Here is a 13,623-nt window from a genome sequence, read left to right on the forward strand (position 1 = left end):
TACGTGAATGAATTTTATTAAAATTTGCCTTTGATTATGTCTTTCAAGTTTTTCACCTGCATACTCAATACTGCATATTATTCTATACTATACTATATCTTGTATACTAATATCACCAATATGCCTATAGCCCTCAATCATTACCACTATTATCAACAAAAAAAATATTGAGTGGAATCCAGTTCAAGTTGAAGTACTTCCTTTTTTCAAGTGTGGGAAGCTACACAGCCTGAAGACACTTGACACATATCGAAAGATCTTGTGCTCCAGATGTCATTCTACATGACAAAACAGATGTAAACTTGGAAAACCATGGTGGTCCACAACTTTTTTGTGTGTGACTGGGTCAAGGAAATTGGTATCAAGACTCTCCCGGATAAATCATGCATCATTTTTGCTCGTTTTGTACTTGTTCATGTACAAAACCCAAAACCAGTGAATTTGGCAAATTGTGTAAATCGTAAATAGAAACAGAATACAATGATTTGCAAATCCTTTTCAACCTATATTCAATTAACTACACTGCAAAGACAAGATACTTAACGTTCGAACTGATAAACTTTGTTATTTTTTGCAAATATTAGCTCATTTGGAATTTGATGCCTGCAACATGTTTCAAAAAAGCTGGCACAAGTGGCAAAAAAGACTGAGAAATTTGAGGAATGCTCATCAAACACTTATTTGGAACATCCCACAGGTGAAAAGGCTAATTATGAACAGTTGGGTGCCATGATTGGGTATAAAAGCAGCTTCCATGAAATGCTCAGTCATTCACAAACAAGGATGGGGCGAGGGTCACCACTTTGTGAACATATGCGTGAGCAAATTGTCAGTTTAAGAACAACATTTCTCAACCAGCTATTGCAAGGAATTTAGTGCAATTTGTTCTTTTATTCATTTTTGTATTATTTATTATTTTATTATTATTTTATTATGGTGTTTTATTTTGGCTTGTCCCAAATCTTATCTGATTAGGATTTTATATGTTTTATCCTTTTTATGGGGAACTTTGAGTACATGTACTATTTTGTGATCTTGGCAATGTTTGTGATGCTTGTTATGTGGTAGGTCTTTGTATTGCATATCTAAGATGTTACTTTCTTTGTATGTTTAAATGGATGTCCTGATCTTGCTGGCTGCAAAACAGGTTTACCTTCGGGTACTAATAAAGTAACCTAACCTAACCTAACCAATGCATAAGATATTTACTGTTGTGTTTGTACTTATTGTAGCTTATTAGTAATTATATTCCTACACCTTCTCATTTGCTAATCACTGCACTCTATATCTATCCGTTGTTACATATTCTCAATTTTTTTTTTAATTAGAAAATGGTTACCCAAAAACAGGAAGTGAACTTTAGATGACAAAATGTAAGTAAAGAAAATGTCAGTGTCATCATGTAAAAGTTATAGTGTGAATCTATAATACTGTATCTATGAAGGATGGGTAGAATTGAATAATTAATTTCCTTAATAATTCTGCAAATTTAACCACATGCTGTTCCTTGTAGTATAACTTGTTGACATGTTTAAGACAACAACAACAACAAAACATACAGTATACTATGTTGATTTTTGCGCGTGACTTTAATCGAAGCGATTGACAGCATTGCCTCCATTGCTACTCTTTACCATATTTCCATAATCCTTCCCTTTATTATTTTGTGTTTTTCCTGAGTTTATAGAAAATCAATTGTATTCAGTTAATGTGCACAGGGAAGATGAGGCTAAACAAATAAGATTTCATTGTAAGTCTAACACTCACATCTATGGCATCCCTCTCAAAGATGCGAAGCTGGAGGAAGAGCTCCAATTTGATCTTCCTCTCCTGGAAAAGCTCCTCCATCTGGCCCTGGGCCTCATCCAGCTGTTGTAGCACACTTTCGATGTGCGCCATGGAGCTGTTGTGGGGGGTTTTGTTGCTTGAGATAGCGGAGTCTCTGTACACAGAATACACAACATCAAAGTTGGATTAGGGTCCTGTCAGACCTGTACACAATTATCTCAATATTTAGTAGGCTATAATTTACATTTAGTAGACATGGCAGCTGCCTGTGTCGAAGAAAATAGTGGAAAGTCCTAAAAAGGGTGTTAAGTTTAACATCCAAACCTAATTTCTCCTGCTGTTGTGTCGAAAGCAAATCCGACTCGTATTGTATACAGTAGGAAGGGGATTCATGTGGCCACATTCGTCGAGCTTTACCTGACACATGAAACGAGACAAATTGGGGGGTGTACTATTCACTTTAGCCGCTAGGCGGCAGTAGAGTGTAGAATATTTTAAAATTAGTTTTGTGGCAATTCCAACTTTGACCACAGCGCCAGCTGCTATGTAGAGTGGCACTTTCCATCATTTTCAGCAGCACCTTCCTCTCATGCGAAAGCCACCCAGGAAGGGGGCTATACGAATCCCTTTCCTACTGTATGTCACAAAGTTAGCGCAATGTGGTGCCTGTGTGCTGTGTAAAAGGCAAAAGCAACTAATGCCAGTTCTTTTATGGTTCTGATCAGCCAATTTTGTGGGACCTTTGTGTGTGTTATATACAGTGTTGGGACTAACGCCGTTACTTTCGGCGGTAAATAGTAATCTAACGCGTTATTTTTTATAATCAGTAACTCAGTTACCGTTACTACATGATGCGTTACTGCGTTATTTTACGTTATTTTTTATGTAGTATCGGCTAGAAACTGAGAAGATCTGAGTGTGTTTTATTGCAGCGCTGCGGAAGAGGCAACAAGAAAGAGGCGCACCGTGCGCTGTCTGTGTGTATGTGTGTGTGTGTGTGGGAGGGGGCGTGTCTGTGTTTACTAACAAGACATCATGGCGAAGCCCGAAGCCGAGTTTCTTAACATGGAGATATTTTAAATACCTTTCTTTTGTTGACCAGAAAGAAAAGAACATTTTAGTTGAATGTAAGTTGTGTCTTGGATCAAAGATCCTATCCTAGCAATTAAAATCTGCTGAAACAGCTACAAAAGCAACATGCTTCGACGAAGCTAGTAAAGAGAGACACACTTCACCCCCACCTCCAACAGCGGCTGGATTTTAACGAGGCACTGCGCACTGAAGGTACACACTCTTGTCAATTCTCTTATATACTGTTGCTCTTTCATTCTAGACTTCTAGAGTGTTTGATTATCACATCACTCTAAATGTATAGACTATAAAGTTCACAAACATAAAGAAGGATGCTAGTGGGCCAGGCCAATCTTTCCTTAACTCTAAACTAAAACTGGGGAAATGTGTAGTGTTCTGGGCTTCAGACATGATTTTATTTCAGAATTCCTTGAGATAAAAAAAACGCCTGGTAAGGCTTTGTGTATGTAGTGTGTGCCTTCCTTGGTTTACAGCTATGTTTTTATTATGCTGTTTGTTACTTATGTATGTTATGTTGCAGCTATTTAAAATAGTTTTGTCAATTTGTTCTGGCCTGAAACAAATCGGCCCTTTGAAACATATCTTTGTCTTTGTGTGTTGTACCTGCATGTAGACCACATTGCTTAGCAGAGTTCAGTGATGCAAATGCATGTCAAATTGATCAACAGATTGTATTATTCTCCAGTGCAATAACAGTACTGAAATGAAGGCTACAAGGGCATTAAATGGGCCTTAAAATAAAAAAATAAAAAAATAATATATATATATATATATATATATATATAAGTACAGTAACTAAATAGTTACTTTTCACAGTAACGCATTACTTTTTGGTGTAAGTAACTGAGTTACTTTTGAAATAAAGTAACTAGTAACTGTAACTAATTACTGGTTTTCAGTAACTAACCCAACACTGGTTATATATACTGTAATCATGTAGCTTTTTTCGCCTTTGTGTACAATGTTGAACTATTACTGTAAGGCTCACCTTAGCTGTTGTATGAGGTCTTCCCCCTCCTTGATGACATTGACAGTAGCTTGCAAGGTGGTCTGCTGCTGCTGACCGAACCGTTTGATCAAATCCTGCACGGCTTCTACAGATTCTGCGTAAACGTCATCCAGCAATTCCTTCTGAAGCTCCTCCAACCACGTCCATAGCTAACAAGAAAGGCAAGCAGTTAAAATGCAATATGGTCAATTGTTCACCACAACTCAAGGCTGGCTCTCATGAAGGAACGAGAAACGTGTAATTGTAAACACTTCATTTAGTGGTTAGGAAATTAATTGAAAATTGCAAAACATAAAAATGGATATAAAATAACTTTTCACCTGCTGCACCTTAAATCAAATGCAATTTTCCTCAGGTAGGGGGGGCATTTAAAAAAAATCCAAATAGGGATATAAAGATGTGAAAATTTCATATCACGGTTTTCATGACCAAAATTATCCGAGTTATTATCCGAGTTATTATCGCGGTATAGTTGAACATGCTCAATTTTTTTATATTTTATAAATAACTAAAATAAATAGACACACTGATAGTAAACCCACTATTTTGCATGTTGTTTGTTTCTTATGCTGTAAGATTTATTTAAATGAGAAGTGCATAACAAATACAATCTATTGGTATCTATTATATCTGGGAAGTGTTGCGGTGTCCTACTCTGTTCAGTGGTCCTTGAAAGCATCGTACAAACACCTCTGTACAAAAATTACTCTGTTCTAAGACAGCAGAGCACAGCTCGTTTGATCAATGTGGACAATTGAATAGCTTAGTTGCTCAGACAGCAGTGTGTTTATATACGTTTAGATTGATGCATGTTGTTTCTTAATGGGGAAAGACGTTTTATGTCTTTTGTTTTCATGTTAGCATTTAAGCCAGCGAGCTGGCGTCAAGTCAGTTTTTTTTTAAAAATAAAAGCACAATTATCAATCACAGACTTTTGATCATTTTTATAATCATTAAAATTTTTACCACAGTTATCAAGAATACAGTTTATCACTACATCCTTGAATCCAAGTCACATGACACATATGGAAAGCACCTGACTTAGAATATCAATTGTTTATGTCGCGCTGTAATTTAGCTTGAAGTTTGAAGTGTGAAATGTTATTTTGTGGAGGTACAACAATAAAAGGAAATAACAATCAGTCATATCTGAATCTAAGGCACAGTAATTTGGATAGACTCTTCCAGTGTCATAGTTGAATAGTGGTTTGATAGTCTGTCCTTACAGTAGACAAATATGGGTTTGAATTGCTGTTGGAACATTTCTATATGGAGTTTGCATGTTGTGCATGTCTCTCTGTGTTTTTGTCGGGTCCTCTGGCTTCCTCTAAACATTCAAAAAAGCGTATGTTACGGTAATTAAAGATTCTAAACTGTCCATAGGTGTGCATGTGCACTGTGATTGACTGGTGACCAGTCCAGGGTTTATTCCGCCTCTAATGCAAAGTCAGCTGGGAAAGGCTCAAGCTCAGCAGTAACCCTAAAGATGATAAGGAGTAGAGAAAATTAATAAATGCATAGAGTTTCTAATGTATAATCGTTTATACAACGGATTAAAATGCAGTAATGTAGTTAAGTAGAGACAACTAGGGATGGGTACAGAATTTGGCACTTTCATAGGTACCGACCGAAGTATTTCAGTATTGTATCGGGTACCAATTCTCGTAAAATCAAACAAAACCATATTTTAGTACCTTTTTTGCATGTGATGTCACATCTCGATGCAGACACAAAGCACCAACTAAAACGTTTGGCCGGGAAACAAGCAGTCAAGCATTCAGAGCGGATACCCCAAGTATTGTTTCAATTTTCCATGCAAACAAAACAAGAAAAAGGTGCTCAAAAGTAAAGCAAGGCTCCACTTTTCAAAATGTGCTAGCTGGATGCTATTTTACATTGGATTTTCCATGGGCATGCTAACGATTAGCATTAGCGATTTTACATGCCGATTTTAACACCCCTAAATTTGGTTATCAAAACTACAACTAAAATACATGTTACAATTAAACATCTGGTGTACAATAAGTACACTACTTACAGTTTAAACACTTTGTAGGGCTAAGCATGAGAAAAAACTGGCACATTCAACTTAATGGCAAAGACTACTCCTGGCTATAGCAACACACCATTGCCTATACACTAAACACATAAAAGTAGCGTAAATTGATAGGATTGACTACCGGTATTGATTCCTAGGCACCGGGAATAGGTACAGTTTTGATTCAAATGTGAAAAGGCTCCCATTCATAGTAGCAAGTCCAGCATTTGCTTGATTTTTGGCGTTACATTTCATGCATTATTCACTAACATGTTAAAAATATATATTGCATTTGAAACAAAAGTCTAAAAAAATCCAAAAAGGTTCTTTCTTGGCTTGTGCTCCACCTATCTACAATATTTGATGGAAGGGGTGGGGAACAGACGATCAAAATTATAAAAGTAGAGCCATATTGAACAATATGTAGACAACAGAGTTCTTGTCCACATGCTGGCTGAGCACACGTAGGAATCGATAAAAGCTGCCGATTGCACATGCAGGAGATGTCTTTGAGAAAATCAGATCCAACCAGTTCTGCTCCACACTGGTGTTTTATCAGTAGTCATTTTCTGTAACAGATTAGCCATCTGGGTGAGTTGGCATCAGCACATTAAAGCTCTGGCCAAAGCATCCTGGCTGCAGGAGAGAACCTGGCACCTGCTGCATGTCTCAAGACCCACAATACCTCCTCCAACCTTGCCACCACCCCTGAGTAACATGGTGTACATTATTACCTGGCATTGTGACAGACATTTTTGTCGGTAACCAACCGTACACTCTCTGAATGAAAAAACAATTAAAGATGACAGGCAACAAACTATTGTGGTGTTGAACCTTCTAGACCGGTGTATAGTATAGTTATGTTAAAGGCCTACTGAAACCCACTACTACCGACCACGCAGTCTGATAGTTTATATATCAATGATGAAATCTTAACATTATAACACATGCCAATACGGCCGGGTTAACTTATGAAGTGACATTTTAAATTTGCCGCTAAACTTCCGGTTCGAAACGCCTCTGAGGATGACGTATGCGCGTGACGTAGCCCGGGGAACAGAGGTATGCCTTCCCCATTGAATACAGTACAAAAAAGCTCTGTTTTCATTTCATAATTCCACAGTATTCTGGACATCTGTGTTCGTGAATCTGTTGCAATTATGTTCATTGCATTATGGAGAAAGAAGCTGAGCAAGCAAAGAAGAAAGTTGTCGGTGCGAAACGGACGTATTTTTCGAACGAAGTCAGCAACAACAGTACACAGCCGGCGTGTCTTTGTTTACATTCCCGAAAGATGCAGTCAAGATGGAAGAACTCGGATAACAGAGACTCTAACCAGGAGGACTTTTGACTTCGATACACAGACGCCTGTAGAGAACTGGGACAACACAGACTCTTACCAGGATTACTTTGATTTGGATGACAAAGACGCAGACGTGCTACCGTGAGTATGCAGCTTTGGCTTCTAAACATTTGATCGCTTGACCGTATGTGCGCAACTTTTTTTTTGCGTATGTACGTAACTTTTTAAAAATATATAAGCTTTATGAACCTTGGGTTAGGTGAACGGTCTTTTGGGCTGAGTGATTGTGTGTGTTGATCAGGTGTTTGAATTGTATTGGCGTGTTCTATGGAGCTAGGAGCTAGCAGAGGAGCTAGGAGCTAGCATAACAAACACGTAGGTGTTTTTATGCAGGATTAATTTGTGGCATATTAAATATAAGCCTGGTTGTGTTGTGGCTAATAGAGTATATATATGTCTTGTGTTTATTTACTGTTGTAGTCATTCCCAGCTGAATATCAGGTCACCCCCGGCTCTCACAGCATCTTCCCTATCTGAATAGCTTCAACTCCCCACTAGTCCTTCACTTGCACTTTAGTCATCCACAAATCTTTCATCCTCGCTCAAATTAATGGGGAAATTGTCGCTTTCTCGGTCCGAATCTCTCTCACTTCATGCGGCCATCATTGTAAACAATAGGGAACTTTGCGTATATGTTCAATTGACTACGTCACGCTACTTCCGGTAGGGGCAAGCCTTTTTTTATCAGATACCAAAAGTTGCGATCTTTATCGTCGTTGTTCTATACTAAATCCTTTCAGCAAAAATATGGCAATATCGCGAAATGATCAAGTATGACACATAGAATAGTATGCCCGTTTAAATTTTAAAAAATCATTTCAGTAGGCCTTTAAGTACATAATCATCTTCAGTGGTTCTCAAACTTTTTTTCACCGAGTAACCCCGCAGAAAAAACTAGGCTCTCCGAGTACCACCATAATGACCAACATTAAAATACAGTAGTGCAGTAGGCCGAAATATTCATTCAAAACAAGGCAGAGGTTTTATTTAACAAGTATATGTAACATTTTTGGCCACTGTAACATTACACACAGTTTGAGGAGTAACAGTGGTAATTAGTGGTACACGTACCACAGTTTGAGAATCTTTCATCTACTTCATCAATAAAATCAAAGTGAATCTGTTTTTCCTGTCATTAATCTGCGTACTTGTCAAAGGCAGCAATATAGCTACACAAACACACACACAAGCGTGCACTAAAACTCACACAAAAACACACTTGTGCGCACGTGCTGGCACACTGACCTACAATGGTGTGAGATGACAGATGGGATGGAGGTGATTAGTCCATATGGACATTAAAGACAAGCTTCATCAATAATGCTGTGACTCAGTCTGTCCTAATGGGTTTATGTAAACAGTGTCTTGTGTTAACGCACGCAGAGTATGGTACTTTATCAGTGTGAAAAGGTTAATTTGGACAATTAGAGATGTGTGACCATTATCATAACCACTGGAGGAGGGAATACGGGAGCAGCAAACACATAATCTACCGCCAGTAAACATTACACCAAATATATTTCATGCCTTTATCTTTATAAAAGAACAAATAGCTTCAATATCAAAATATTTTATGAAGCTTAAAAAATTCAATGTTGTAGGATTTTAATAATCCCCATGTGCAAAAAATATAAATAATCCTCAAAATATGAATCGTGACTAGCAAAGGGATGACTTCTATGGGGGGTTTGGTACTTGCTATTATGTCCTGTCAGTACAATTTACTTTCTTTCCCAGACTTCATCTTTGATTTCCTTGAAGTAGTCAGAACCGATAAGTGTCTGCCAGAATACAATAACCTCTCATTTGCTCATGATTGAGCTGTACAGGTAATGCACTGAGAAATGGCTGCAGTATTACATACAACTTATATACAGGCTGTCCTCATTTTACGACGCCTTGTGGTTAGAATGAGCTCTCAAAAAATATTTCAAAAACGTAATTTTGGTCTGTGAACAATACAACACTGGCTGGGGAAGCAATTACAGTGCATGCAGTGGAAGAATACAGTATGTGTGCTGCAGAATGCAGTACAGTAATCCCTCGTTTATCGCTGTTAATCGGTGTCTGACATGACCGTATGGTAAGTGAAATTTCGCAAAATAGAAATGCATAATTATAAATTAAATATTTTAGACCTAGAGCACTAAAAAGTTTACTATTTTACCTTCTAAATAAGTTTATCAACATTATGATCCCTTTTGACATGAAATAACACCATTTAGTCACCTTTACTCTCTTTTAGTCCAATATAGTAATGCTGCCTGAGGTTGAGCCAATCAGTGGCCACATTACTATACAGCGTGATATTATTGCTCTCGTGGCCAATACTATTATAGTATTGATACTTTCTTGTAATTGTCAGGTTTTTTTTAGCCACTTTATGATAGAAAATGCTTAATTTTTTATTATCTATTTTTTAAAGTTTTGTACATTTATATGTACATGTAGATGCTGTATCCAGACAGATCCATTAAGAGTTTGAGCAGAAATATGTCGTATAGTAATTAACTACACACAATAAAACATGAACAAAATGCTGTGTCACAAGAATGGTTTTTGAAGTAATAGCGTTGTGACATGAAAAAAACACAAGTAATATAACAAACGTTTTGCTTTTTACGTTCAGTTCGATGAGATGACAAAACATTTGAGCAAGTATTGATGTTATTTGAACAATGATACAGTTTGGAGTTAAATAAAGGAGGAGTGAGCATCCTAGTAAACAAACTAAAGACTTTATAAACAAGTTGTGACGTTCTCGACACATCGCCTGCTGCATGTTTCCTCACGTCATTAACTCTCAGTCACAGCAGCTGATGGACGCCGTGTTGAGAAAATAAAAGCAACATCAAATAGTTTTCTCCTTCGCTGTATACTTTTAGTGTGGGAACTTTTAGTGTCTCCAATTTTGTCCACACCTATCGCCATTTAAACACAGCAGTGCGTTTTTGAACGCACGGCGAGAAGCGAGGGAAAATGACATTAAACCAAGCGCTTGGCTCCGTTTACTCCGAGAGGAAATCTCCGGAGCTAAGTCTGTGTAGTTTGTCTGCCATGATAATCAAGCCAAAGGACGCTAGTGTACACGCGCCTGACTTCGTGTTGCCTAAAATGCATTAATAAATGAATTTTTTTCTGTAATTAAAAAATTAGACTATTACTAACTGTCGGGAATTGTATCGCAAATTATCATTATACCGTTTACCGTTACATCCCTGGTCCATTAACAAGTAAAAAGTCCAGGGCGGTCAAGGCATCTTCTTGCCGCCGATGCTGGTCACTTTTTTAGAGCATTACGGCAAGTGACAAAGGCGGTCGCGGCAGTTCCCGCGGTTAAATTCGAGCCCTGCTATAACTCAAAGAGTTATGGATACATTTTTGATGGCATTTTTCCAGAAATGTTATCAAAATCGACAAAAAATCAATTCCTCTCATCGACTACAAACACACTTCACTTCCGACTTATGCCGTTCCACGCCCCCACATGGCGCCCGTGCTGCGCAGAGCATTCTGGGAGATGTAGTTTATTTCTAGACCCGGCCAACGCTAAAGCGCAGGAAAGAAATACACACCAAGTTTTTGTTTGATATTGTTAGGCATCACAGTGTTATTGTGAAGACTTTGAGACCAAAACACCGCGGTATCTACAAAACCGTAAAAACCCTACCCATTACTAGTTCCAACAAACACGTCGTAGGGAACAGAACTCCTTCATAACCTGAGGACCACCTCTATTAACAATGAATGAGTATGTGTATTGTGTTTGATTGTCCGTGTAATTGGGTGATACAAGGAAATAGAAAGAGAACAGGACAAACCTCTTTAACGTGCGTGTGGAAGGAAACCGACATATCCAGTAGCACCTTGCGTTGTTCAACACGCCGTACGAAGTCCTGGATTCGATCTTCAAGCTGGTGGGCAGCCTGGTATATTTCCTCTGGGTCACATTCTCCGGTCTGGGCCAACTGCTCTGCTGCCTCAAGCAACTTGTCAGCATTAGTGTAGGTGTTCTGTAACATGGAGATTACATAACATCACCCATGAATTGGACAGTCAAGATAAAACCTAGTTAACTTCATTAGAACAATCTAAAGAGGAGTATTATACTGTTTAAGAGTTATTCTAACAATGGAAATGGCGTCCTTTGAAGGCACAAGTAACAAGAAGCCTGAAGCTTACCTGTGCAACCTCTTCAAAATCTTCATGTCTCTTCTGCAGGGCTCGTGCTCTGTGCAAAGACTTCCCGACGCCAGTGTGTTTACTGAGGAATGCCTCACCATGGTTTTCTATCCAGTCTAGTACCTTAAAACACACATGGTAAGCATTAATACATTTGTATTGCAAAAAAGGTAGTTTTCAGACTATGTCACTAAAAGGCAGTGCAGCTTTTAAACCAATAGGGGGTGCACTCGAACGTAAAGAAGCTGTAAATTCCATTTGCATTACAAGGATTCTACTATAACTCATAGCTTCTCTTTTGCTTCATCCTCTTTCCTTCTCTGAATTGTTTGTTTTCATCATTTCCTGTGAAGTTGGGGTGTCCAAACTTTTTCCACTGAGGGCCGCACACTAAAAATTCAAAAGATGCGGGGCTCATTTTGATACATTTAATCTTCAAAGTCAATACAATATATACATTTTTAAAGAGAAAAAATGCCTGCATGTTAGCTTTGTGTTGTTATTGGGAGTGTATAATAAATATGGGACATACAATTATTGGGCCAATTTGAGAAAAAACCCCAGAAAATATGGCTTTGATAAAGCTAAAAAAACAAAGAAACAAAAAATAAACTATCGAATGGGGCCAGATTACCTGTACAGTACTGTGCTGTATGTGTTGAGCAAATTAAGCGCTCCCAATTTTCCTGCTTGTGTCCTAAACTTTACCTGAGCTCATTGTAAACAAATATGGCGTTGGTCGTGTAGGACTTCTTCGCTTTGTCTGAAACCTTATTACCCAACTTAAACGACACTATGGCCCCAACAGTGTTTTGAAAGCCTATACGCAGACACCTGCGCTTCTAAAGAATATGCCCCAAAGTCAGCCACAAAGAAAGGTGTGCACAAACTACAGTAGTTAAATAAACATTTTTTAATCAGTTATTGGTATCGGTCTTGAGAAGCAGGAAGTTACGTGTTTCGGTATAGGCTTGGAAAATCGTGCATCCCTAATTTTTAGCGTCAATATTTCAGCTTTGCCTTGTTACTTTACACCAGGGGTGTCCAACTCATTTTAGGTCAGGAGCCACATGGAGGAAAATCTGTGCACAAGCGGGCCGGACTATTAAAATCATGGCATTGAAACAAAAAAATAAAGACAACTGTCTTACTTTGGCCAAAAATAGAACAAACACATTCTGAAAATATTACAATAAAAGTATAGAAAAAAATACACGGCAGGGGTAAAGTTTAGATCCATGAAGGAAAGAAGAAAGTGAATAAATGTTTATAACTGAATACATTTACATATGCATAAAAATGTGTTTTCTTTTGTATTATTTTTTTTAATGAATTAAGTAACGTTTATGACAACCTTTTTTCCAAAACACGATATCGAATGTGAGATACAACAGGACGATGCATACATTTATCATTTGTTTTCAAAACGGTTACAAAAAAGTGGGACCCCAAAAATGTACTGTGGGACCCCATTTTGAAAATTCCTAGCGCCAACACTGATGGAATATTGGTGTGTGCAAAACAGCAGCAGGCGGCTGTGGCTTGCGGGCCAATTCTAATACTAATCAAATATCATCCCGGGGGCCGTAGATAATTCATTCGCGGGCCTTGACTTTGACACCCCTACTTTACACCTATTCGCTCTTTAATTCCACTTTTTATGTGTCTTTTTGTAATAGTATTTCTTAGAATGTGTAGAGGGCCATAAAACAATGTCTGCAGGCCGCAAATGGTCTGCACTTTGGGCACCCCTGCTATAAAGCAACATACGGTATAGTGTTGGAAAGTGTTCAGATTCCAATGTGAATTAATATATTAAGCAACCTTAAGGTTTACATACAAAAGCAACTGTACAATGACAATTAGTTTCATCAATGTTAATGTCAAGGTCTCAGGCAATGTACAATCACAATGTTCTGAGGCGATAAACTGCTTCTCCATGGAAACCACTACAAAGAGAGAGGGGTGATTAGAGGCAAGATGGAAGCATTGAATGCTAGAATCATGGAGATGCTGCCTGAAAGAGAGCAAGAACACAGAGCGAGAGGGAAGAGAGGCAGAGAAGAGTTCACGCCCAAAGGGTAGAAAACAGAGAAGGCGCTGTACACCAACTCGGTAGATTTGATCTAAGAGCTTCGCCATCTAGACTGT

At 38.2% G+C, this 13,623-nt stretch overlaps 1 protein-coding gene across 3 annotated transcripts in view; it reads right to left on the bottom strand.

The window, feature by feature from the left end:
- LOC133660191 (triple functional domain protein) overlaps positions 1-13,623 on the bottom strand; it is a 118,738-nt gene that overhangs the window by 97,808 nt on the left and 7,307 nt on the right. For 2 of the 3 annotated variants that reach the window (XM_062063454.1, XM_062063457.1), the window contains exons 4-7: positions 11,473-11,595; positions 11,112-11,303; positions 3,869-4,038; positions 1,768-1,942 (exon numbers count right to left, since the gene is read on the bottom strand). In XM_062063454.1, coding sequence (XP_061919438.1) covers positions 1,768-1,942; positions 3,869-4,038; positions 11,112-11,303; positions 11,473-11,595 — 660 coding nt within the window. Of the gene's footprint in view, positions 1-1,767; positions 1,943-3,868; positions 4,039-10,498; positions 10,672-11,111; positions 11,304-11,472; positions 11,596-13,623 lie in introns of those variants that run through there. The other variant, XM_062063455.1, reaches the window with a different exon arrangement.

Source organism: Entelurus aequoreus, linkage group LG11 (genome assembly GCF_033978785.1).
Source record: "Entelurus aequoreus isolate RoL-2023_Sb linkage group LG11, RoL_Eaeq_v1.1, whole genome shotgun sequence".
NCBI classification, from domain to species: domain Eukaryota; kingdom Metazoa; phylum Chordata; class Actinopteri; order Syngnathiformes; family Syngnathidae; genus Entelurus; species Entelurus aequoreus.